Source organism: Crotalus tigris, unplaced genomic scaffold (assembly GCF_016545835.1).
Source record: "Crotalus tigris isolate CLP2741 ecotype Arizona unplaced genomic scaffold, ASM1654583v1 scf7180000024371.1489680, whole genome shotgun sequence".
NCBI lineage: Eukaryota > Metazoa > Chordata > Lepidosauria > Squamata > Viperidae > Crotalus > Crotalus tigris.
Window position 1 is genome coordinate 862,146 of NW_024100541.1, and position 26,925 is coordinate 889,070.

Here is a 26,925-nt window from a genome sequence, read left to right on the forward strand (position 1 = left end):
TTAGCTCTGACGTATCCTGCTAATTGTGCTACCAGGCAGTATCAGGAATTGAGCGCTGGGCCTTTCTTCAAGCAGCTTTTAGTTACTGAGCAATACTCCATCCTCCCACCTAGTTACTTATTTAAGAATTCTTACCCTTAAGGGTGGACTTCCTAGTTTTCCAGAGGGAAAGAATAATCATCAATAAATACCAGGTAGTATTCAACTGGCACAACAGGCCATTAAAATTTAAGGTTTATATCCTACCTTTCCTCTGGGAACTCAAGGAGGGATTGGAATTTGGATCTCCCACTTGTAGGGCAACATCTTAAATAGTTATGCTACATCGACTCACCTAAACATCATTTTCAGTCTTTCTGCCTAAACATTATTCTCAGCTGGATTTGCGAAAAATGTACTTGGTTAGCCTTAACCACCACCCCCCTTTGGAGGTTTAGCATCTCAGGCCTGTCTCAGGTGAACCTACTACCCAAGTTCAGAAAATAGATTTATCTTGATAAATAGGCTGTGTTGTGCGCCCACAGTGGACTGCTGGAGTCTGCTTGGAGCACCTTCAAACAGGATTGTAATAATTCAGGGTCAGCAGACCTGCAGCTCAGTGCTAGCATCCATTTAATTGACCAGGGAGCAGCTGATGAGATATCCCGCAACTCCTAGGGTTCATTTCTGAGCAACAAAGATACCAGCAGAGTTAGAAGAACTAGGTCTGCACTGAAACAGCATCTTCTAAAACTAGATCCAGTGTGCCCCACTGCTGCAGCCAATTCCATTCTAAACCCCCTAGAGATGTTTAGATTCATCTATGAAAGATAGCCGGGAAAGTCTCCATTTCTTTCTGTGTCTTCCACTAGCTGTTCACTCACGAATCAGGGCTAATTCAACTGCATGATTTATGTTGCTAAACCCATACACGTCAATCTCCCATTCCTTAATACAGGGGTCTTCAAAGCTGGTCCTTTGATGACTTGTGGACTTTAACTCCCAGAATTCCTCAGCCAGCCATGCTGGCTGAGGAATTCTGGGAGTTGAAGTCCACAAGTCATCAAAGGACCAACTTTGAAGACCCCTGCCATAACAGTATAAATGGACAGATGAGGAAAAAAGATCCTAAGATAGGGGGTGTCCAACCTTGGCTACTTTAAGACCATGCTGGGTGGGGAATTCTGGGAGTTGAAGTCCACAGGTCTTAAAGCTGCCCAGGTTGAGCACCCCAATAGGGAACTCTCAAAACCCATGTTGGGAATTGGCTTCCTGCCGGCACAGTCACTCTAGTTAAAATTCACAAACTCAGTTCTGAAGAAGTTATTATGATTCATTCATAGCGTCATTTCTATGAATTGCCTGAAAATTACTGTGATTACAGATGGAAAAGAAACACACAAAAGGCAAGGATGGAATAAGTTCAGATGCACTTATGCAAACAGCAATTTTATTTATGCATTTCAGCCAAGAGGCCTACAATCAAAATCGCTAAAGATACAGTATACTTAGGGGCAACAGTAGAGCTGATTTCCAGGCTTGAGAACTGGGTTGCAAACGTTATTTTTGTGAATCCGTTCTTTTGAATTTGTGGAGGTTTAAAATAATCTCTTGCCCTGATTTTGAAAGTCACCCGAGAGATGCAAAAATGTGCGTTCCTCGGATGTTACAAACTCATGCTGGTTAAAAGCAGCAACAGAATCATCTGCTAAAGCAATTTTGAAATGTCATGCTTCTGTACTAGAGATTTGGTATCTAAAACACCCCTGGAAATTTAAAAAAAAAAAAAAACTAGCACAAATCAGGCACAATGATTCTAAATGAAACTATTCTTTATTGTTGACACCTGTGAGGCCTTTTAGAGAAATATTTGCACTGTAACATGTTTGTGGTCATTAACTGTCCCATTCTGCAATTTAATTTATAGACTGGCAGGTTAAAGACAATAGAGCAGCGGTTCTCAACCTATGGGTCGCGACCCCATTTGGGGTCGATCGACCATTTTTCGGGGGCCGCCAAAGGTGGCGATCCGCCATTTTTCGCGGCGCCGTGCACGCGTGCCGCACATGGGGGTGCCGCCGCGCACGCTGCGCATGGGGGCACCGCCGCGCACGTGCGCATGGCCCGCCCCCATGCGCGCGGCGCCGCGCATGCACAGAACATTTGTGTGACAGGGGTCACCGTCACACAAATGTTGAGAAGCACTGCAATAGAGGAACTGATATTGTCTAATTCTAATTCTAGAAGATTAAAAGACCTCCCAAGTCCCTTTCAGCTGATTCTGATTCAATTCCAATAAATCAAACGAGATATACTGCTCTCAATTTTATGGGCAGGCAGTCCTGTATTTGCTCGGTTTTCCAGATCTCCAACTGCTGTCAAATTCCTTGGCTCAAACAGGTATACAGAGACTTGTCAGTAATTAAAGTAAAATGTTTAAGTGAGGATGTCAGAACTGAGAAAAGGAAACAGATTACTTCTCTAGGTCTAAATTAAAGTTGCAGGCAGAATAAAGCTTAAGACAAATATCAAGCTTAAACTTTAATACAGTACAGAGGATCCAGTCAAACTTCCTTCAAATGGTATTTTTTTGAGAAGGCCTTTACACAGGCAATTATTCTACTCTAGTCTCCAATCAACTAAAAGAACTGCTAAAATTCAGAAACTGTTAAAGTCAGCCCAATAAGGTTGTAAAAAACTGGATCTTTTCTGTATCTTAACTATACAGGGTTGCATCCCTACCTCACAGCCAAAATTACATCTCTTTCCATATTTTCCTGTTTCTGCACTTCTGCTTTTCAGTTGTTCTTAAATCCGAACGTTAAGGAAAAAAATACAACAGGTGAGAAGACTTTTCAAAGGCATTGCTCAAGCTGGAGGCTAGACTTCAAAAAGGAAAAACAATGACAGTGACCTGACCAGTCAGAAAATGGTTCATCTTTAGTTATACTTTTCTAGAGATGGGCCCAGGTTATATCCCAAAAAGGAAAATAAAAAGAGTGAAATTAGGTTCCTAAAAAGGCGGCGGTGTTCCTTGTAAGAAGATTGGGGGCACCATCCTGACCTTTTATATTAAAATATTTTAAAAACATATATAATTTAAAAGCCATTATGTACTTGGGCCTTGATCTACACAGAACATAAACCAGTCCATTCACTGTTAATGGAAATAAGCCATTGGAACTAGTCTGCACTTGGCGTCTGGAGCCCCAACTTCATCCATTTGCTGTAGATCCAATGGGATTCCATCATGTACAGAGCCTTAGTAGTTATGGTGTACCATATTTTCCAATTTTCTTGAGAACAGGTGAGAACGATAGAAGTCAAGGGAGGAGTGGAAAATTCTCACAAGCGGAGACAGGCAAATTTCTGGGCAAATCTGGAATTTCAAGAATCTGTCCTTGGACTTCTACAGAAATTATTGAAAGGCATGTTTATATACAAAAAAGAATCCTCTGATTCAAGCCTTAAAACAATTCACCAAAAGCAAACTGGAGGACTTCTCTCTCTTTTTTCCCTGGTCCTAGCATTTTCTCTACCAACTTAGCTCACTGTGATCCTTTTTTTGCAGTTGGATTCACTTCCAAGCGCTGAATTACAGCCAGCCATCAATTCCTATGAACTGTTTATGTGTGACACTCTTTAGCACTTGGTTCAATAAGAATTATTCTAGAAGCTAATGCTTCACTGCATTCCCAAGTTTTCTTTTTTAAATTAGAAGGCATCCCATGTCTGGGCTTTTTACTGGCTCAGAAGCTAAGCAGGCTCAGGCCTCCTTCACACTTGGGATGGAAATAGTGTGAAGCCTATAGGCTAGATTTTAAAAGCCAAAACACGGACAAGTCTGTTAAGTCCCTAGAAGTCAAACTAAAAACAGACTTTACCTTAAATGGATGATGAAGGCTGATGGATTCCAGCAGAGCTTGTCCACTGGCACATACCTCCCTCGTTCCACTGAAATTTAATGCTCTCCAGATGTTGACCAGAGCTGCACATCAGGTTAATGGTTTGAACAGTTGCTAGATGCTATCAGTACAGATGTGCACAGCTTTCTAGACCCATTATGGTACCAATGTATTTAGAGCTTAAGTTGATAGGCACCTGGCCCGTAGATCATCCTAGGCTGACCCACAAAACAAACTATCAACCACAATAATGTCAGGCCTTTCTCTACAGATGTTGAGAGCGGCTGCATTTTAAGATATTCATTAACATGGCCCCCAACCCCATCTTTTGTCCAGCAAAGGTCAAGAGTTATAATCCTTTAACTACGGCAATGCTACATAACCAACTCTTGGGAGGAGGTGGGTTCTTGAAAACACGATGGCAGTGTTGTTGCAGAAATATCACCCTAATGTTTCCCACCAATAAAAACTGGACTCCTCCTCCTCTGCACGGGTGAACCGTTCTGCAAGGGAATGTAAAGGCGGACGGTTTGTCTTTTGGAATCCTCTCCTGGCTCCATGTGCAAATCATCCACTAGCAGAGGTCCACGTCTCCATGCACCCAGTCATCAGTTAACAGGAATGATATGCAACCTAAGAGCAGCCAGGGAGCTCAGCTTTCACTTCCTGGTTTTCCTGGTTATTTTCAAAGTTTTCTGAACGGTAACATGGAGGAAGGGGAGGGAAAAAACAGCACGTTAAGCAGATTAACAATAGACATCTAGAAGTCCATGTAAGCCTAAATTGCCTATCTATTTCACATTGTGGGAATCACAACCCATTGTTGAATTCTGATTTCCCCAAGACTATTAAAAACATCTTTTTGGCAAGATTATCGTAATTTGCCCTTTCAAACTTCACCAGCTCAGTTGGCTTCCATTTTTATCTCAAAAAATCTCATGAGACTCCACAGAGGCTAGGGTTACGTCTTGTCAGATGAACACATATATTCTGTAAAATTCTTGCCAAGTACTTTAGCTGGACTGTTTAGTCCAGTGGTTCTCAACCTGTGGGTCGGGACCCCGTTTGGGGTTGTACGACCATTTCACGGGGGTCCACCATTTTTCCCCCTTTTCCTTAGCTGTGCTACTCCCTTTTATTCTATTGGCTTTTGAAAGCCAATAGAATAGATTCTCTTGAATAGAGTCTAATTCTATTGGCTTTCAAAAGCCAATAGGAATTGTCCAGGCTGTCTTTGCCCTGCTAAGCCCGCCAAAAGTCCTATTCTGCAAACGGTGCTGCACCAGTTGAGTAGTCCTCGACTTACGACCGGTTGGGGGTCGCGGCATTAAAAAGGTTGAGAACCACTGGTTTAGTCAATTTTCTTCCAGACATTTTGATAAATGCATTTGTAATGCGACAAGAGAAAACTATTTCCACTAAAAAATTTCCAACATCCAGTTTGTACAATTCAGGACTGATTCAGGTAATGCTCCACAATCCCAAAGACCGAGGGTAACCGATCCTTCAGATCTTTGACAAGCAAGATAAAGGAGCATTGGAAAGACCGGTATCAGGAAATCTCCAATAAACAAGGCAAGACAGAAACATTTGAGGATCTAAGGCAGTGGTCCTCAACCTTTTTAATGCCGCGACCCCCAACCGGTCGTTAAGTCAAGGACTACTCAACCGGTCGTAAGTCGAGGAGTACTCAATTGGTGCAGCACCGTTTGCAGAATGGGACTTTTGGCGGGCTCAGCAGGGCAGAGACAGCCTGGACAATTCCTATTGGCTTTTGAAAGCCAACAGAATTAGACTATTCAAGAGAGTCTATTCTATTGGCTTTCAAAAGCCAATAGAATAAAAGGGAGTACCACAACTAAGGAAAAGGGGGAAAAAAATGGCGGACTGCGTTGTTTGGTGACCCCCGTGAAATGGTCGTTTGACCCCAAATGGGGTCCCGACCCACAGGTTGAGAACCACTGATCTAAGGCAATCCAGAGGATTACAGAAATAAACCACAGGAAGCACTTTCTACAATACGTGAAGCAGAATCTGGGAAATATTTGCCATAGCTCATATACTATCATGATTTGCCCACCATTCCCTTTTCTCTCACTTCACATTATGCTGCAAGTGATTTGAAAAAGAGAATACATGGAAATGTTTACTAGCAAGCAAGATATGGGCTGGAAAATTTCCCACTTTAAGCAAGTCTGAATTTGCATGCTTGCTTTTCTACCAAATTTCTTTTTTAAAAAAAATCAGGACTTTTTTTTTGCTGTTTCTGTTCTAGTGGCTGGATGAGAAGGGAGAAGCAGCTAGAGAAGTGTTATTCCATGTAGCTACCATGTGATAAGGGCTGAAAGGCTCATGTGGAGGAAACAGTCAGATTCTCTTGACAATGGTCCTTCAGTGGCCACCCTGTGGAAAGAGACCAGATTTGCTAGTCCATTTCTGAAGCATGAAAAGCCATGCCCACTCTAAAAAATGCACATGTGACATTAACAAGAGTTTCTTCATAAAGATAATAGTGCTATTCACTGTTGATACAAGGCTGAAGCACTGAGTAAAATGCCAGAATACGGACTATTTACAAATAGTTGAAAGAAGGGACAAAGCCCCATCACCTGAGAAGCCAGCATCACATATCCTTTTTAAAAAACAAAACAAAACAAAACAAAAAAACATTTCCCCCCAAATATGCTATATTTCATAACTCACACATGGGCAGAGTCTGGATAGCGACTTGAATATTCTAATTTAAGTCACAGACTCGAATAATTTTCCAATGCCTCAAACATTTGGAAAGCAACCAATAAGTAACTTTTCAATTGATTTTGATATGTGTACATTAAAGTAATGTACATCTGAGCCCAAGCATGCCATCCACTGGGATGTTATCTGGGAACTGTTATCAAAAGGAAACAGTTATGGGCATTTTTTTTCTAAAGGCAAAACTTTAGATTTTAACCTGGTTCACAGATAAAAGTTTACTGTTTATCGAAAACTTGTCATTTTGCTAGTTATCTCAGGAGCAATGGGCAAGTAGATAGGCACTGGTCTGTTTCCTGATATATTTTAGGAATGCCTATAGCAATTTTTAATACATTTAAAAAAAAACAAATTAATCAGGTTCCATGTAAGTTAAAAGTTTATATTTTGTTCTCCAAGATCAAGTTTGAAATCAGAATTATTATTTTTTTTGCCAACTATCCTCTTCCTCCATTTTAGCACTGCAGAGTATTATACAATTGAGCCCTGAACTGGGAAAACTATGATTTTCCTAAAATCAGGTCTTTGGTTTTTCTAGTTTATCATTTGACACCTGAAAATTATCTTTCCCCTGCAAAACATGCTAGGCCATTTAACCCACTTTAATAGAGATCCATATTCCTATTTATTCAGTAACTTTGTATGCTGCCCATCTCATTGACAAGTGATTGTGCGATAAAGCAGATTTACTTGATAATTTCCCTCTGCTGTTAAATTAAAAACTACAGCTTAAGAGTTCTCGATGCTGCCTCTAAGGCAGTGGTTCTCAACCTGTGGGTCGGGACCCCATTGGGGGTCGAATGACCATTTCATGGGGGTCGCCAAACAAGGCTGTCCGCCATTTTTTCCCCTTTTCTTTGGCCATGCCCCTGGCACCCGATGATGTATAAGTGGTTGGGGGTCACCACAACATGGGGAACTGTATTATGGGGTCACAGCATTAGAAAGGTTGAGAACCACTGCTCTAAGGCTTCATAAACCATTGATTTATTCAATATATGACTGAAAGAAAATATAATGAAAATATATACTTCCCCAGTAGCGGTCCGTATTCTAGACTATGTTAGTCTAGAGCAGTGGTTCTCAACCTGTGGGTCGGGACCCCATTTGGGGCTGAACGACCATTTCACAGGGGTCGCCAAACAACGCAGTCCGCCATTCCCCCCCCCTTTTCTTTAGCTGTGCTACTCCCTTTTATTCTATTGGCTTTTGAAAGCCAATAGAATAGACTCTCTTGAATAGAGTCTAATTCTATTGGCTTTCAAAAGCCAATAGGAACTGTCCAGGCTGTCTCTGCCCTGCTGAGCCCGCCAAAAGTCCCATTCTGCAAACAGTGCTGCAAGTTGTCTGCAGCGAAGGCGAGGTGTCTGGAAGTTTCCACCCCTCCCTGCTGAGCAACTACTAAAAATGTAAGAGGGCCAGGGGTGGGAGGCCGGCGGGCGCAGGGAGGGTTGCTGGCGCACGTGGGGCCCGGCGGGTGCCTTACCTCCCTTGGGCTGGGCCAGCTGGTGGCCCAGCCGGTGGTTGGCCTGCGTCGTCTCTGCCGCTTGCCAGCTACACCTCGGCCAGCACAGGGGGCGGCACCACGCATGTGCGGCGCTCCCAGGCAGGCAAATTCCTCGACTTACGATCGGTTGGGTAGTCCTCGACTTATGACCGGTTGGGTAGTCCTTGACCTATAACCGGTTGGGGGTCGCGGCATTAAAAAGGTTGAGAACCACTGGTCTAGAGTATGGGTGTCCATCCTTTTGGCTTGCCTGGGCCATACATCAAATATATAATACAATGTATATAAACAACAAAGTTCATTTTTAATCTATTTTTTTACAATCTTGTGGGGCCACATTACTAGCTATCCAGGAGTGCATGAAGCCCTTGGGCCACAGGTAGAGCACACCTGGTCTAGAGATTACTTTGCCTCAGAGGTCTTATTTTTTCATTGCACAGGTGCATATACCAAAAAAGAAAAAAAAAAACACCAAATTTAGTAATGTGACCTCAGGGCAATTATATACAACTATCATTTTCATCATTATGAGCGTCAGCCTAGGTGCTTGCCCAGAGCGTATATAGGCTGAAAACCTTCAGCCTGAAGCTATAGAACCAGGTGTTTACAAGAACAAATCACAATCTAATTACAGGTCTGATTTACCAACATTCCCCTGCTACATCTAAGGGCTTATTTCGTTATTGTGATTCTTAAACCTTTAGTAAACAAGCAAGAGCTGTTTTCACTAGAATGTCATTATACAGCTCTGCAACTTTTTGACGCAGCAGTTATTCAAAAGCTTATTTTCAAATTTTGTGAGGAAACTTAAGACTTTAAATCTTAAGTCCTTAAGTCTGATTTATGTGAGGAATTTGAAGCTATCAAAATTTTATGTAGCGCATGCTCAAGGGGGACAGGATCCCTTCAGCTGGAACAAGTACAGATTGTCCTAATTCAACAGTTGCCACATTAATTATACCAAAAAAGGCAACTGTCTCATTTAACGACTGTTTAGTTATATGACAGTGATAAAAAAGTAAAAACCAATCCTCGCACTTATGACCATCTCAGGTCTGTAAAGCAAAGGAAAACCAAAGATTAGTTGCAGTTTCACCTAGTGACTTCACTTAATGACCAGGTTGTCGGTCCCAATTGTAGTTGCTAAATGAGGACTATCTGTATAGCATCATAAACATATGAGAAGTGTTTCTTGTCAACTCTAATAGTTCTGGGAGGAATGAATAAACTTAGCAGTCCATAATAACCAGCAGGATTCATGATTGAGTAGGGATCCCTACCCAATCATCAAGTTCAAGACTTCATTAAACAGAAAACTTAATAGGGAAAATAATAGATCATGGGCTGCTGAAGAATTTAGTGTCTTGCTAGTCTTTTGGATCTGCCTAAGGAGAGACTCAGTCAATATTTTTACACACTTCAAATATCCTATTGCTTCCATCTCTATTTTGAGATGTTTTCAGTCTTACTTCAATCTTTTTGTAAGGTATAAGTAGTTCTCGACTTACAATTAGGCCCAGAATTTATACTAAGGCTAAGCAAAGCGGTTGTTAGTCAGCTAGGCCCAATTTTATGACTATTTCTGCCATGGTTAAGCAAATCGCTGCAGTTAAGAGAATCCCACTTCCTCCATTGACTTTGCTTGGAGAAGTTACATGTGGGGATCGTATGACCTGAAGTCAGCAAATACATGCTGGTTGCCAAACTCCTTAATTTTCATCATGAGGATGCTGTAGCAGTTATTAAGTCAGGGGACTAGTTGTCACCTTTTTCAGTGCCATTGTAGCTTCAAATGGTCTCTAAACAAATGGTGTCCAGGACTATCTGCATATGCAGTTAGAATCAACTGCTTGTTATTCCCCAAAAAATGCTACTTAAATGCTTGTCAACTGACCCAATACTTTTTACAGTTGGTGGGCTTTAACCTTTTCTGTAAGGACTGTTATTTTATCTTTTTGAGAAGGATCCAGAAAGGTAGCCTTAATATCTAATATAGAACATATCCCTAAATAGGGCATATCCCTTATACAGCATATAACCCTAAAATGATTTATGCAAGTGCAAAATCAATTCTATCATACCTTTAAGAAGCATCTCTGAGATTAATATCCTTGTCCCAGAGGCATAATGAATCCTAGATTATTTTACACCATGGCTTTTTCTGATGTTGGAAGCGAAGTGCAGCCAGGTTGCCAAGATCTTTGATAGGAGTCAATTTACTGTGGTACCTCAACTGCTTTGAGACTCATCAAATTTGGCACTTAAATGCGTTTTGATACACAAATTTTGTCCCGGTACTCAGTTTGGTGCTCAACCGACAAGGCAGCACGTTGGTGTCAGCTGCCTTGTGACTCACATTATTTTTATGGGGAAAATTTGGTACTCATCATGCATCCAAGACCAATTACTGGTAAGTACTGAGGTACCATTGTATTAGATGTATATGCCACCCAATTCCCGTTAACTCTGGGCAGCCTGGGAAAACCAGGGCTGTAGATTGTATTAGAAAAGCAGCAATAGAAAACCATTTCCATGCTATCGTTGGAGAGATTTTTTTTATAAAAACATTGATGGAGTTTACTAATGTGGCACCAAGATGGAAACCAGGGCTTGCTGAGAGGATGGGCCCTGACCAAGTATTTTCAATAACCCCTTAGGAAATTCCATTAATTTTTAATCAAGAGCCAACTGTTAACACTTTAAAAACTGTGCAAGAATGTTAAGATTACAGAAGTTAACCACAGGCAGTTCATACCTCAAGGATTATCCATGTGAAGCTAAAGCAGTTGTTTATCAACCAGTCCTATCTGATATAGAATTCTGTAGCTCTTACCTGATCATCCATATTCTGCACTCACCAAGTTGCACGAACCCTTGGCTATGCCTCATGCTGGAGCAGCCAAGGGTTTCCTTCTGTGTGCCTGACCTTGTAAGCTCCAGGATGTTTATTATCTTCATTCTCATACCTTTTCATCAGGGCTTATTTGTGCCCAGGCTACTACCAGTGCTGCAACGCGTATGAACGGGCCAAAAAGTATAAGATGAAGCCCAGTCCGTTACCAGGCCAAGAATCAGAGGAACTTAAGTGAATTCATCATAGCAGAAGAACAACATATATGGGCATTATTTAATACAACAAAACCACCATGCACTTTTTTATAAAATTTTATTTGTCAAAAGAAAAAGGCAATAGCCAATTTAAAGCCTACTTAATCTTAAAGACTCCAATTTCTTTGCGTTGTTAAATTTAGGTAAATGACTTATTGGTTTAACATTTATAAACAACCCCCCCTTTTTTCCCCTTTAACATTTACCATCTACTTGTGCTGAATCCTTCCAAGGAGAATGCTCCAGCGTACCTCTCCAGGTCCTTGCTTTGCTCCTTTTACAAAAAAAATGAAAACTCCATCGTGCATCTTATGGATGGGCTCCAATCGTCAAAAATAGGAAAAAAAAAATCTTTGGAATAGCCAATTGAGTTGAATAAAACTCCATACGAGTGCGGTTTGGTTGGGGCAGGAATCCACTCCTATGTTCCTGGTAATCTGATCCCGCTCCATGAATCCTTGAAATTGATCCTCCCTATCCTATCCACATTATGATTTGAATCCAATGATCCAGCTCCAAGGATTGGGATCCAGTGAGCCCTCTCCAATCCAAACCTTTATAACCAGCAAAACCAAAAAAGAGGAGGCAAAAAGTTAGATACCGTAATGAAAAATAGGATTCTGGGGAATGATCAGTTATGTCTGCCACTGAATAATAAAAAACAGGCATTGATAACTATCAGTTCCCCAAGACAAACTTTTGTATTGTGAAGCTCAAATTTTAGCAGTGTTAATCATTTGGAAGAAACATCCTAATATTTACAAAGGATAACTGATAATTTCAACATTTCAATTACTATATGTGCATTACAGGTTTTGTGGTTGAAAAAAAAGTGTTATGAAGTTGCCAAATTCTGCTGCTAGAACTATCAAGGCCAAAACTAAAAGCTCATTATTCAGTCTAAAAAGTAACAAGATTAACTGAAGTTATCAGATTCAGTTCTGATTTATCTTGCAGGGGAAGAGGGAAAACTGAAAGAAATCCCCAGTGTGCCCCCCCCCCACTGCTTCCATTCCATTACATTTAAGATGAAACAGCAATGCTCTATCAGTCACACAGAGGACATGCAGATTTTAGCAGTATTGAGATTATACTTCCATGTCTGAAAAACCTGCATGTTACAAGGATAAAAATGGGCAACACCTGTAATCAACTGACACAGTACACCCCCACCATCCCACATGGATCCAGCTGAGCCACAATTGTCATGGCGGTAGTCAGAAAACTTCAGCTAACTAGAAAATGAGTGGAACAATAGAGAACAGGCGTGCCTATTTCACTGCTCTCTCTGTATAAGGTCAATACTGCCAATTTAATCTGTGACAATAGCACTTGGAGTCATACCATTGCCTCCATTTTTGATCTGATCCTCCTCAATCCTCCTTTTGACAATCCTAAAATGATTGACATGTGCTCCACAATCCTTTAATCCAAAGCATTCTTAATCCATCTCTTCAGATATGTCTACAGAAAGACACATGAAAAGGCAAGATAAAAATGTAAGCTCCCCCAAAAGAGACAATTTAAACCCCAACATCCCAAGCTTGTATAAACCATAGCTGAACAAAGACATTTTATACAGCAATATCACAGTTGGAAGAGAGAGTGGGCAGCAAACTAGCTAGAAAGAACCCTGACTAGGACATGTTAAAATACAATTTATGAAAGATGCAGGGGAATGTTGATGTTAAAGAACAAATACTCACTAGGGGTATCATACAAAACTGCAATTCAACACTTTAGCCAATTTTCAGTAAAACAGTTTCAATTCTGATCTTTTTTTTCCCTAAAAGAATGGACTATATATGGGCAAAAGAAAACTGCATACAACATGGAGAATTTCTACAAAAAGGAGCACTATTAAAGATCATTTATGTACGAGAACGTGATCTGCTGTGACGGGGAGAGTAGCGTGGAGATCCTCTGCTTCGTCTCGGGGAGTAACTGCGACTTCTGCTGTTGCTTCGGCTACGGCTTCTGCTACGACTACGGCTGCGGGAACGAGATCTTCCGTAACTCGGACTTCTTGGGCCATCAACTTTAACACGGATGTAGGCAGTTTCTCCCTATCAAATAGACACAACTTTCGATTGAAAGGTCTAAGTTTTTAAACAGTCTTTGCAGGCATGCTGATAGACTGAAGATTTTTTTTTAAACAAGAAATGTTGCATTACTTCTCCCGTACATTACTTAAACATGACACCCAACGAGCCCTTTCTACATTTTTAAATACTATAAACAGAAAGCACTTCCTTACCTTCAGTTTTACTGCATCCATATCCAACCCTCTGTATCCAATTCTTGCTAAAATATTAAATGGAAAAACCTACCTCGTGAGATCTAAACTTAGTGTTATCCAGTTTTCGCACTGCGTAGGTCATATCTTCTTTCCGAACAAACTCCACGACACCAGTTCCATCTCGGAAAACATCAGCATAACATACATCACCTGCTTCACGCATGTGATCCTTTAAATCCTGCCAGCTTCCACTGGGAGGCAGTCCTGAACAAGAGACAGTTGTTAAGTTATTGCTAGTGAAATGCAGGCATTCCTCAACTTAGTCCTGTGCACACTGGAAATTATTCATTTCATATACTAATCATAGTTTTAAACCCATATTCCTTCAAATTATAAGTAGTCTTTGACTTTTGACCATTTCAAGAGGTTTGAATAAATAATGGCCTTGTAAAGGGTACTTTACAGCCTGTAAAGAACATCCAAATGCTGTAAAATGCCCCACCTCGCAGTCATGTGATCACAATCTGGTTGCTTGGCAACCCATTTACACTTGATCCTCATTTATCATCTTCTTTGCTTGTTTCCACAGAAAGTCAATGGAAAAGCTAGCAAGGAAGGTTTCAAGCTGCTGCGGCTGCCAAGAGAACTCCTTCTGGTCTCTGCTGGAGGATTTCATCAATCCAAGTAGGCATAGAGCTGAAATCCTTCAGCAGGCAGCTCTCTCAGCCAACCTACAGAGATGATGAGCCAAAATCCTGGCAAGGAGGATTTCTAGGTCCAGAGTAAAGGGATACCTGCTGTGGAGTTTGCAATTGTTGAGTGAAGCAGTCACTGGTCTCTTTTAATAACCATTTCACTCAACCAAGATTCCGGCCCCAATTGTGGTCAAAAGTCAAGGACTACCTGTATGTATGAATTGTTTAAAAAGTGACAAGCTGACAATCCTAGTTTTGGGGTGAGGCATACTTAAAAATCAAGCTAGGGCGGGGGTGTGGTCTGACCCACGAGCCCCATACCCATTTACCTTGCAGCCAGGCCTTTCCTCGCCGGCCCACTCCTTCTGCGACATCTTCTGCAGCCGGGCCTGCATTTCTCAGTCACAGACCTTTCCAGAAGGTCTGTGCAGCCAAGAACCGAGCTATGGATTAAATCCACAGTTTGGTTCAGCAAGACCTCTGCAGCAGAGAACTGAGATATGGATTGAATCCATAGCTCGGTACTTGGCTGCATAGGCCTTCCCGAAAGGCCTGACTGCAAAATGCAGGCTGGAATGCAGCTGCAGAATGAAGCTGTTCCTTCAGTCCCCCAAAAGAAGTGGACCGGCTGGGCGGAGTTGTCAGTGCCGGAGGTAAAACATGCCCTGAAAATAAGACCTGGTGCCTCTTTTCGAGGAAAAAAAAAAGAAAGACCCGGTTTTATTTTCGGGAAAACACAGTACATATTTTATACGTCTTTTTCCTCTTCTTTTTTGCATTTAGTTAAAAAAATAGAATTATGGTAATGTGTGCTATTTAAGAACTGCTTTGAAGAGTGTACAGAAACTATGACTAGTCAGAATGCAAATGAGTGCTTGCTTACAGGATTATGTTATTTTAAACTCTACACTGTGATTCTCAACTCAGTTTAAAGCATGTAGGTGCTTATTCTGGAAGCCCACATAAAATATTTTAACTACCTCCTCCAGGACCAACTTCTCTGTCTCCAAAATCCAGTGGCTAAAGCATTCTTTTATCTTACAACTGAAGCGCAACCAAAGACTGAAAGGCACAAGGGAAAAGAAAAGGGCTTTCCCATGGGCTCCCTTTGAGTTGTGGAATTCTTTAGACCAGAAAGTTAGCGTAGCCCTATTATTGTTATTTACAGCAATCTACCTTGTCTAGAAATGCAGTTGATTCACCAGCAAAATTACATGTTCTTCAATTATCTGCATTTTCTTTCATAAATTTTAATTTTATTATTGCTTTTCACCGTTAGTAGTTTTGAAGGGCCCACATGCAACAGAAACATAAACTTTAAATGGTTTCATCTCAACATGATGCTGTATATCAGTGTTTCTCAACCTTGACAACTTTAAGGCATGTGGACTTCAACTCCCAGAATTCCACAGCCAGCAATGCTGGCTGTGGAATTCTGGGAGTTGAAGTTCACATGCCTTAAAGTTGTCAAGGTTGAAAAACACTGCTGTATATCAACATGATTATTTGCAGTATCTAGTATTTTGAGGGGAAATTTGGAACAATGTACAGATTTTCAAGATGCCAACTCATGAGCTAATTAAATACCCAGAAAACGGAAAGATAGCTTAGATTAGACTCGCGACGTCACGCGATATATTGGGACGGTTTTGCCATTGCCGGCAATGGGGTGGGCGCGGCTTCTGGATGATGCGTCTGGCCCGTGGGCCGGCAGTTTGACACTCTGGCTTAGATAAATATACTCCATCAACAATTTTATTCAATTATTAGTCAAATCATTTTCAAAGATGAAACTGGAGAAATTTATTTTAGCCCAAGGGGAAAAACTTACCTGATACTATCACTCTGTATTCAGAACGCCTCGATGGGGGTCCATATCTGCCCCTTGGGGCCCCACCACCTCCACCGCCTCCTCCTCCTCCTCTGCCAGTGCCCCGACCACTTCGAGGGAACTCCACCCGTAGACGGTATCCATCATAATCATATCCATCCCGTCCGTACACTGCATCTTCTGCATCCCTGCAAGAATAGAAAAAAGAAAACCACACTGAGCTTAGATCCAAGGTTCCCGATTGACAGCTGCATCACAGGCCTTCCAGGAATACATTACAAGGAGGAAGCTAGCCTTTATCTTCAATCTATAAAAAGAGAAGACGTTGTCCCAACAGCATTACAACTACACACATTCTTCTGTAAGTTAAGTAATATTCTAACATTGCAGCACAACTCTACAAAGTAATGTATTAATTTTTAGTATATGTATAAAAAGCAATGCTGTTTGTTTAAACTGAGTAGAGTAACATGCAAAACAAGGTAGTTAGAAATTTTAGATTCCAAGAGGGGAAAAAATCTGAATGCATATATTTTGGGAACAAAGTTGAATTAAAATATTACCCGCACAGTGAGTATGAATACAGAAGCTTACTACTGTATTTTCCATTTTCTTAGTTTTCATTTTTCCCTTCTGAATGTTCATTAATTAAAAGGAAAAAGTGGCCTTTTAATTTGTAAAAAAAAAAAGGCTATTTACTTATTCAAATGTCAATTTAGAATCTGGCTTTAATAGCAATGAACGCACAAATATATGGGTAAATTCATTGCTAAATAATGGATCAGGACCTTTAAGCATATACATTGTCAAGTGATAGAAGCTGTGTCTCCTCAGAATAAGCAGCAAGGCTGTATCACTTTAAAAAACAGCTAGGCCCAATACTCAGCTAAAACTGGTATTTTGTATCTATTCCATAAATTGTTATGCCACTGGTTTTGAAATTAGCTTTTGGACTCCAAATAAACATCTCCAAAACTTGGTGGATTCCACTTCACTTTGCACAGGCCAGAGATCAACATTCTTGGATTTGATCCCTTTCTCAATTTTTGCAAGAGGGATCCTGCTAAGTAGATCCTGATAAATGTGTATGGAGATTCTCGGTCCTCCAGGTCATAGCTGTTGTCCCAAAGGTGATTTTTTTCAAACAGCAATTGGACTATTGTTTTTCCTTGAAGATGTTTTGCTTCTCATCCAAGAAGCTTCTTCCATTCTCAAAGCAGCTTCTTGAATGAGAAGCAAAACATCTTCAGGGAAAAACAAAGTTCAGTTGCTTTTTGAAAAAAGCACCTTTGGGACATATCCAATTAAGGCACAAATGCTGCAGAGGGAAAGCAATCTATACAAGAAGCTCCCATAGAAAAGCTTCCAAATGGCTTTTACTTTCTACCTTTACAGCTTCATGGCCTCACAAAAGATCTTCTGTAGATATTTTTCCCATTAAGACAGGAACCAACTTCCCATACTCCCATGTTCTGACCACACCAACCACCAATCTAACCTTCCTCGGCACAACTGGGTGTGAAGGGACATAGAAAACAGCATCATGTTGTACATGCATGGAAATGAAATAGAGTTAAGAGTTGGAAGGGACCTTGGATGTCTTCTAGTCCAACCCCCTGATCAGGCAGGAGACCTATACCATTTCAGACAGATGGTTGTCCAATCTGTTCTTAAAAACTTCCCAGGGTTGGAGCATTCGTAACTTCTGGAGACAAGTCGTTCCACTGGTTAGTTGTTCTGTCAGGAAATTTCTCCTTAGTTCTAGGTTGCTTCTCTCCTTGATTAGAATCTGCCTTCTTGTTTTGCCTTCGGGTGCTTTGGAGAATAGGTTGGCCCACTCATCTTTGTGACAGCCCCTCAAATATTGGAACACTGCTATCAATTCTCCCCTGGGCCTTCTTTTCATTTCACCACCTCAGGAGTTTAGTCACCTCTTCCCAACCCGTCCTTATGAATGCACAGGGTTCGTTATAGGGCAGGACCCGTTGAATGCCTCCCGATCCCTCACGACGCGACGACGTACCGAAGCGCCTTTTTATTTCAACTGTTATTCTATTCCACAATATCGCAACGATTGGCGAAGACGCCAATCGGAGTGGCTGTCCCGCGATCGATTACCTCGCCCCGCCCTTCCCGTCAGTTCGATCGTCCGAGCCGTGAACGGCGAGGATGATGGGAGCCGGAGTTAAGAGGCTCTGGGTCCGGCCGGCCTGGCCTAAAGAAGCTCCCAGACCCTTTTCAGGGAGGGGATCTCCCCCACTCACCGGCGTTTTCCCCGCGCGAGGCCCCCGTCCCGTCCCCGCCACTGACCTGGGGTCCTCAAACTCGACGAAGGCGAACGGCGGCCCCCCGCGGCGGTTCTTCAGATCGATGTCCCGAATGGCTCCGTACTTGTAAAACACGTCCTCGATGTCCTTAGTGCGGATGTCCGGCGGCAGGTTGCCCACGTAGATGCGGCAGTCGTTGTTCCCGGCCGGGCCGCGGATCACGCCGCCACCAGACATGGCGAGGTCAGCAATGGCTGCGGTTGGGTTGGTCGGTGTGTGAGAGAAGAAGCGGGAAGGAGCCCGAGAAGCAGCGGAGGGGGGGGAAAGAAAAGATTTTTTAAAAAAAAAAAAGAATAAATCGGGACGATCCGATCCAACCGAAGGAAATGAGGAGAGAAAGGAAGAAAGCGGGTGAGGCGGACGGGCAACAACAGGACCAGCGCGGCTCCGACTCCCTCAGCTGCCACAAAATGGCCGCCCACTCATGCGCTCTACTTGCCCTGCGCAAGGATCCTTCCGCGCCGTTGACGTCACACACTCCGAGGGGGGGAGAAAGAAGTGCAGCCTTCCCGCCCTTCGTAAGGCGCAAGCGCGGCTCTCTAGTTTTCCCTCCCCCCCTTCCCCGAAGATTTCTTTCCAAAGTTATTATGGAACAATACGGGGCGCCGTTCGATATGTGCCGCCGTTACATGCGGCGTTTTTAAGTTACCCTCTGGACCTTTATTTGAAAGAAAACACCTGATTTCAAATAGGCCTCGTGGCTGAGGACTTCCGTTAACCTCTAGGGCCGTGAACCGTTACAAGACCGCGCGAAGAAGATCCGGCTTTTATAAGGAGTTGCACAAAGAAGGAGGGTGAGTAATCCCACAGTGCAACACGCGAAGGGCTGCCTTGGCGCCAAAGAAAAGAATGTTCCCATATTGCATTGCGAAGAAAGAGGGCTGCCAATAGATTTGAGGTCAGGCGGCGACTGGAAACGAAAATTAAAATGTGGACACGCTGACACAGAACTCACCCTGGGAGGCTTCCTTTCCATGTAAAAGAAAATCTCGTTAAGGAAACAAACGGCATCATTAAAAATGAGGCTCGGCACACGCATCACCGAGATTTTTTTAAAAAATAAATTCCCTCGATATTGCAATTCGTTAACGTGCACGCAGAGAAAACACGTGTTTATATTCACGTGTGTTCTTGCAAAAGGAGAGGCTGCAATTCCCGGATGTAGGAATGTTCGCAATTGTTAGAATGTTTAGCTGGCATTTGTTGCATACGCTTCAGGATGGGTTGCCTGCATTTGCCACTTTATTAATTTATTCCATTGCATATTTTAATTTGCTTTCCTTATATTGGCAGCTACCTGGACTTGGGCAGTGCTGAAATCAATAAATTGAAGAATTTTCATCTCGGAATTGGATCCAATAGAGATAGTCCTCAACGTACAACAGTTTGTTTAGTGACTGTTCTAAGTTCTGTTAGGAATAAATTTTTAGAATAAAAATAAAGTTAAATGACACGTACTCTGTAAAATTTCTACACGTAGACTGCAACATTTCTACACAATTTCTACATGTACACGTACCTTGTAAGAATTCTGCACGTAGGCTATAGGATTTCCACACTGAGCTGTAGGATTTCATGATAAAGTACATATAAGGGAATAGGTGAAGCACAATAGTAAGGGGCAGGGATAATGTATTTTGTTTAGGCGGCTCTGATAAGATTGTAACCTCAGAGGAGGGGCCAAGGCATCGGGATAGAATGTATATAATGTGTGTTTTCGCTGTGACTAGGTGTGGCTCAGATATTTATTTGGAGTCCACCACGCTTTGCAAAGCGTTGTAGCCAATAAATCTCTGTCTAATTTCAACTTGCTGTTTGGTGTTATTCAGTGGGCTAAAATTTCTACCAACAGTTACAACAGCACTGAAAAGTGATCTATGATTGTTTTTCACACTATCGTTGCAGCAATCCTGTGGTCACATGATCAAAATTTGGATGCTTGGCAACTGACTTGTATTTATGACGGTTGCAATGTCCCAGGATCATGTGATCCCCTTTTGTGAACTTCTGACAAGCAAAGTCAATGGGGAAGCCAGAGTCACTTAACAACATTTTAGTAACTTAACAACTACAATGATTCAATTAACAACTGTATTGAGAAAGGTCATTAAATGGGGCAAAACTCAATAAATGTCTCAGCAACAGAAATGTTGAGCTCAATTGTGGTCATAAGTCGAGGACTACCTATTCAGAGTTCCAGATATTTAGACATCATCCCCAGATGGTGTTTGGCTGAGTTAGCTGAGGATAATAATCATCCACTTATTTGTTGGTTTTGTTAGATTGATGGTTATGTGCCATTAAGTTGTTTTCAATTTTTAGCGACCACAAGGATACATTTTTCTCCATGCCGATATGTCCTTAACCTGGTTTTTCAGATCTCTCAAGGATGCACCTATTGCCCCCTGTAACTGACTTTATATACAGCTAGTCCTCGATTTTATGACTACAATTAGGCCAACATTTCTGTTACGTCAGACAGTTGTTAAGTGAGTTTTGCCCCATTTTACAACCTATTTTGCCACGATTGTTAAGTGAATCACTGCATTTGTTAAGTTAGTAACACAATTGTAAAGTGAATCTGGCTTGACTTGTCACAAAAGGTGATCACAGGACCCCAGGACACTGCAATTGTCATAAGTATGAGCCAGTATGACAGACTCTAAATTGGGTCTTCAAACTGGGCCCTTTTATGACTTGTGGACTTCAACTCCCAGAAGTCCTCCGCCAGCATGCCTGGCTGAGGAATTCTGGGAGTTGAAGTTCACAAGTCATAAAAGGGCCAAGTTTGAAGACCCCTGCTCTAAATCATTCTTGAATAAGCTGAATGGGGCTCCCTTCCTATCTCTCTCAGTTGTAAAAATCTTCCTACTTTCAGTTTTCTGTCATTCACCCGTCCATCAGAGATCTGTCCTGCAATCCCACAAATGCTTATCTTACTCAAGATTTCTGAGAACTGGAGACGCTAAATATTGTGAAAGGAAATAAGAATGTTCAGTTTCCTTTTGGGGGGAAAAAAGCACATTTGGGATGTTATTCAAGTGTGTTTTTAATTTGAAACTTTATCAAAAGCTTTTTTGGGAAGTGCATGCATCAGCAGGGTCATCTTCATCTACACAAATAGTCTTGCATTGCCCTAAACTCCATTGAAGAGGTTACCTAGCTGATAACGAAACGTTGGAAATCAACCCACAAGCTCGGAGAATGAACCTTCACCCTCATCCTACACCTGAGCTACAGATATTCGCCACTATTGCAAAGTCTTGCATTTATTGAGCTTAGAGTGACTGAAAACTAACTGCTATTATATTCCCAAATCCAGTGAATTTTCAACATAAAGCATCATAAATGGGAAGACAATTGCCAGGGTACTGAATCCATGTTGAATCAGAAGAGGAGTCAGTGAAATTGGAACATGTTCCAAAAAGGGCAGTGATGAACTAGAAATGTAAGTCCTTTGAAAGACTGAAAAGAGCTAAATATGTTCGGTCTTGAGAAAGAAGGTGAAAGAAGGGGGAGACAAGGCTATACACCCCTCAACTATAGTATCACACAGAAGAAGGTCAAAACCTCTCTTCCTTTTGTTCAGAATGCAGGGCATGGAAAATGGACTTGTAACTTAGAGGAATTTTAGTTTAATATTGGGGGGTGGGGGGGTGGAACCCTTAATATTGGATGTGTTCCAATGGAGGCTAGATGGCCATCTGGAGGAGTGTTTTTAATTTAGACTCCTGCAAATCAAATGCATTCATAAACTTCCCAAGGATGAACAGGACAGCAATTCTCTTTTCTGCTCTTCTCCCCAGAGAGTAGTATTGAATAGGATTATGCAGAAATCCAAATTCAAAGGCAAAATGTGAGATTCAGAGCACACATGAGCATACACATAACCCCCATTGCAGGCTTCTTAAAGCTCTTAAAATAGGAAGAGGAGGAGGAGGAGGAGGAAGGTGCATTTGATATGTTTGCAGCTATGAATTATTTGTAAAAAATAATAAAGGCAGGAAATAAATCTATCTTCTATCTATCTATCTATTTATCTATCTACAGTAGTGGCCAAAATTGTGGAAACCTTTTGGGAAAAGTATACAGTAGAAATGGCACCTTTGGTTAAGTTTCCACCAATTTTTCTTCTAATTTCTTTATAACCGTAGCCTTGTTCACTTAATCGCTTTCTGGGCGACCAGTCAACTCTTTGCACCATTACTTTAATTTTATTATGTTTTACAAGCTCACTAAATGAAAGAACACGAAAAAACCCAACCAACTTGATAGCTATCATATAACACACTGACAAATGTCCTCCTCTCAGCTTCAATACATGACATTAATAACTGAATCCTACTGTGATCTGATTGGCTCATTGCCAAAACAAGATGACATCCGATTGGCTCTCTAAACACTCACGCTCATTGGCTACAATCAGATGAAGGAAAGCTACCTGATATCAACCTAAGCTTCCTTTTTCTGGTTATTTGGCTATAACTTTTCATAGAATATAGTACAGATAATTGAACAAACTTTGGTGCATTAGATTCTTGATTAAATTATCTTTCCATTGATATATAATTTTATGGTACTACTCCCAAAAAGTGGTGTTATTAGCAATCAAACCTCAAAAATACACTTTTCCCAAAAGGTTTCCACAATTTTGGCCACTAATGTATATCTATCTTTCCTGTCTGTGATTCTGTAATTGCCATTGATAGCTTGATCCTGTCTAAATTTGTTAGAACTTCGGGTTGGAATTTGTCTTTTTGCAGAATCCCTTCAGATGTCTGCACTGAATTCAGATAATGCAATTGCCAAAAACTGGGCATAGAATTTCTTGCCATTGTGAACTGTCAGGCATAACAAGGTAAACCAACAACCATTCCCTTTTTTGAAAAAAGAATCAGACACCTCCCTCCCACCCACCCACCCTTCAGTAAATGTTGGGCCTTCCCAGTATGGGATATATTCCGAGCTCTATGCATTATTGTTGTATCCTTTGGCTTCACATAATCAAGCTATGAGTAAAGCAGCCCATTGTTTTGGTGCATTCATATATGAGGGCAATTCGGAAATAAACCTCCGTTTGAGCATGTGCTAGAAATAGGTGGAGATAGCGATGCCCGTCCTATGGCGCCATACGCAGTAGTTCAGTAGGCAGTGAGGAGCGGAAGGAGAAGGTTGTGTTGCAGTTGACTCGTCCGCTAAATCAATTGAAAATGAACCCTGCCATAGAAAATCCCACCAAATGTGAAGTGCATGCAGCAATACAATTCCTGTGTGCGAAAAAACTTTTGGCAGCTGCAATTCATCACGAACTGTGTAATGTTTACGGACCAAATGTGATGAGTGAAGGTGTCGTACGTCAATGTGTCGCATGTTTAAAGATGGATGAACTGATGTGCACAGTGAGGCGAGAAGTGCCCGCCCATCAGTGATGAACTTGTGAAGGAAATTGACAAAAAGGTCCGTGAAGTCACATTGGTTCACAATATCTGCACTTTCTCCGATTTCTCAGACTGTTTTGTACGAGGTAGTGACAGAAAATTTGGGATACTGCGCTTGTTGGGTGCCAAAACTCCTTTCTGAGGAGCACAAAATGCATCGAATGGGTTCACGATGCTTTTACAGGGTGGCTTCACTCCCAGGGAGGAGATTTTTTTGTAGAAGAATTTCAAACCTTGTAAGACTGGACAGCCATTTGTCCAAAATGGTGTAGGGTTTCCTGCCTGAGCAGGGGGTTGGACTAGATGACCTCCAAGGTCCCTTCCAACTTTACTATTATTATTATTATTAAGACGTTATGAGAAGTGCCTCAATTGTTGAAAACTAATGTAATGTTGTAGTTTTCTAATGTATATAATAAAAGTTCTATATCTACGAGTCTCTGTCATTGATAATAAAACGGAGGTTTATTTCCAAATTACCTTTATATCTCTGTCAAGTGCAGGAAATCGGACTCCAGGCAGTTCAAATGATATAGGTTTACTGATACTAATGCTCTCTACAAGAATCTGAACTACTAATGGTAAAAGCAAATTGGTGGTAGATAAGAGTCAGTGGAATTCAAGGTGTGGTTATTTATGTCTGACAATCCTCCCCTTACTTTCCAGGCTCTGCTTCTACCCTCTTGCTCACATCCATCAATTGGCAGTTGCCTTCCCCATGGCATAGAAATACAGTTAGTCCTTGACTTACAACCATTCCTTTAATGACTGATGCTGAAAAAAAGCAAGTTATGACTGCTCCTTGCACTTAACAACAGTGGCAGCATCCCCACAGTCGCATGATCAAAATTGGAGCACTTGGCAACCAGCATGTACTTAATGATGGTTGCAGCATCGCAGATCACATGATCACCATTTACAACCTCCCCAGGGTGCTTCTGATAAGCAAAGTTGACCCCCATCTTGATCTTACCTCAGTCTGCCAGATGGGACAATATTGTCCATCAAAGAAACAGGCAAACTGTTTTGTAAAATCAAAACGGGCAGTGTGAAACACAACTGTTTATCCTCCACCAGAGGGCAAACCAACCAAGAAGAAACAACTATGAGTTTCTTAGCTGGGCCTTTGCCTTTCTCCATCTCACCTTAAGGCTAGTCCTTATCTTTTTTGAAAACAGCAATAAAATAGAAAGTAAGTAAAGGCTCAAAAGACGCTTGAGTTGTTCTACCATAGTAAGGTTGTCCCAGAAAAGGGCCTATCTCTTGTGCTCATCGTAACTATGAACAGGCATTCCAAAGATGGATTATAATGGACAGAACTCTCCTAGTGGAAAGAAACCTTAAAATATTTTCCAGCCTGGAAACTTTAAGACGCTGGCTAGAGAATTCTGGGATTTGAAGTCCACACGTCTTAGAGTTGCAATGACAAGCTGGCTAAGGAGAATTCTGGGAGCTGAAATCCACTTATCTTAGATTCGCCATTACATGCTGGCTAGGGAATTCTGGGACTTGAAGTCCACACATCTTAAAATTTGCAGAGGTTGGAAAATACTGCCTTCCTTAATATTAAACGAAAGTCACTTGTGAGATAGGCAACTATATAAATCTGATTGACAGACAGATACATGAATAAAACAAGGAGAAAGAACCTTTGATAGATGGTGAACATCTTTTGGATTTGAAGCTCAAAGGATGGATTTATAAAATCACCGACAAGGATACCGTTGGGTAATAAAGTCCTTTCTGACTGTCTGCTACCTAGAAGCATCTAGAGGAGGAGCTGGAAGGAATGACAAAAAACACCTCTGCATTGATACAAGGCAAATTCTGCTCCCTTCTGTTCATGCACCCATGCTGTTGTCTGCAAGTACACAAGAGGCCGTTGTGTTGCAATGAACAGCCCAAGGCCACTGAAGTCGTTTTATGATCCTTTGGTGCGGCAGATACTTCTGCTCCTGCTGCAGTATATGTTGGTCTCTGCCTGCCTTCTGCTGGGCCTCTGGGCACCCTTCCAAAGTTCTCGATAAAGCAATCCACCAATCTTGCTTTCCAAGAATCCCTCCAGGTCCCAGAGACATCCTTTATTTTAAGGGGATCAGAGAGGCTCGCACAACTTGGCAACGTTCCAGCTTCCCATTTTATCATATAACATTTTCAAAAATAAAATCAGATGAGGTAGGGAATCTGCTGGGTACCAAGAGAATTAAAATAGAATAGAGCTGGAAGGGACCTTGGAGGTCTTCTAGTCCAGCCCTCTGCTCAAGCAGGAGGAGCTATACCAGTGATGGCGAACCTTTTAGAGCAGTGTTCCTCAACCTTGACAATTTTAAGGCATGTGGACTTCAACTCCCAGAATTCCACAGCCAGCATTGCTGGCTGTGGAATTCTGGGAGTTGAAGTCCACATGCCTTAAAATTGTCAAGGTTGAGAAACACTGTTTTAGAGACTGAATGCCCAAAAGCTGGCCCCGCCCCCGCTCCACCCCCTGCTCCGCCCCCACCCCACCTGCCCGCAGGGCCACTCACTACCTCCAGGGCCCGCCGCAGATGACCCAGGCAGCCCGGCAGCACCATGGCAGCCATGCCCTCTGCCCGCGCTCTGCAGCATCAACTGTGTGCGATGGGGTGTGAGGGCAGAGTCTTGTCTACGCTGCCTGGCTGCCATGTCCTTGGCTGCGGTGCTCCATGTGGGCCACGCTCGGGGGCGACTCTCCTCCAGGGGGGTTGCTGGTGAGGAGGGGGTCACGGGAGGAGGCAAGGCTGGGACAACGGCATGTGTGCCCACAGAGAGGGCTCCGAGTGCTGCCTCTGGCACGCGTGCCATAGGTTTGCCACCACTGAGCTATACCATCTCAGACAAGTGATTATCTAGCCTCTTCTTAAAAATCTTCAGTGATGGAGTGCCCACGATTTCTGGGGGTAAGCTGTTCCACTGGTTGATTGTCCTCACTGTCAGGAAGTTTCTCCTTAATTCCAGGTTGCTTCTCTCTTTAATCAGTTTCCAACCATTGTTTCTCGTCCTTCCCTCTGGTGCTCTGGTGAACAACCTGACCCCCTTTTTTATAGCAGCCCCTCAGATACTGGAATACTGCTATCATGTCTCCCCTGTTTCTTCTTTTCTTTAGACTGGCCAAACCCAAGTT

General features: G+C 42.1%; 1 protein-coding gene and 2 long non-coding RNA genes across 5 annotated transcripts; 1 reads left to right on the forward strand and 2 right to left on the reverse strand.

Moving 5' to 3' along the window:
- Positions 1 to 3,699: 3,699 nt before the first annotated feature.
- Positions 3,700 to 8,183, reverse strand: LOC120301226. The gene is made up of 3 exons (XR_005554840.1): positions 8,125 to 8,183; positions 6,213 to 6,287; positions 3,700 to 4,579 (listed from the first exon to the last, which is right to left on the reverse strand). It is a non-coding gene; the product is annotated as an uncharacterized LOC120301226 (long non-coding RNA).
- Positions 8,184 to 11,294: 3,111 nt separating this feature from the next.
- Positions 11,295 to 18,763, reverse strand: SRSF1 (serine and arginine rich splicing factor 1). 3 transcript variants are annotated; one of them, XR_005554839.1, is made up of 6 exons: positions 18,329 to 18,762; positions 16,019 to 16,206; positions 13,584 to 13,756; positions 13,133 to 13,319; positions 12,598 to 12,717; positions 11,295 to 11,807 (listed from the first exon to the last, which is right to left on the reverse strand). XR_005554839.1 is itself a non-coding variant. In XM_039328134.1 (5 exons), the coding sequence occupies exons 1-5, from the start codon at positions 18,520 to 18,522 to the stop codon at positions 12,695 to 12,697; spliced, it is 765 nt and encodes a 254-aa protein (XP_039184068.1). In that variant the 5' UTR covers positions 18,523 to 18,763; the 3' UTR covers positions 11,295 to 12,694. The 3 variants fall into 3 exon arrangements, 2 of the variants coding, with proteins under 2 accessions (XP_039184068.1, XP_039184070.1); XM_039328134.1 differs by having other exon boundaries at positions 11,295 to 12,717; positions 18,329 to 18,763; XM_039328136.1 differs by having other exon boundaries at positions 11,295 to 13,319; positions 18,329 to 18,759.
- Positions 18,764 to 18,939: 176 nt separating this feature from the next.
- On the forward strand, positions 18,940 to 19,796 carry LOC120301227. The gene is made up of 2 exons (XR_005554841.1): positions 18,940 to 19,139; positions 19,639 to 19,796. It is a non-coding gene; the product is annotated as an uncharacterized LOC120301227 (long non-coding RNA).
- The last annotated feature ends 7,129 nt before the right edge of the window (positions 19,797 to 26,925 follow it).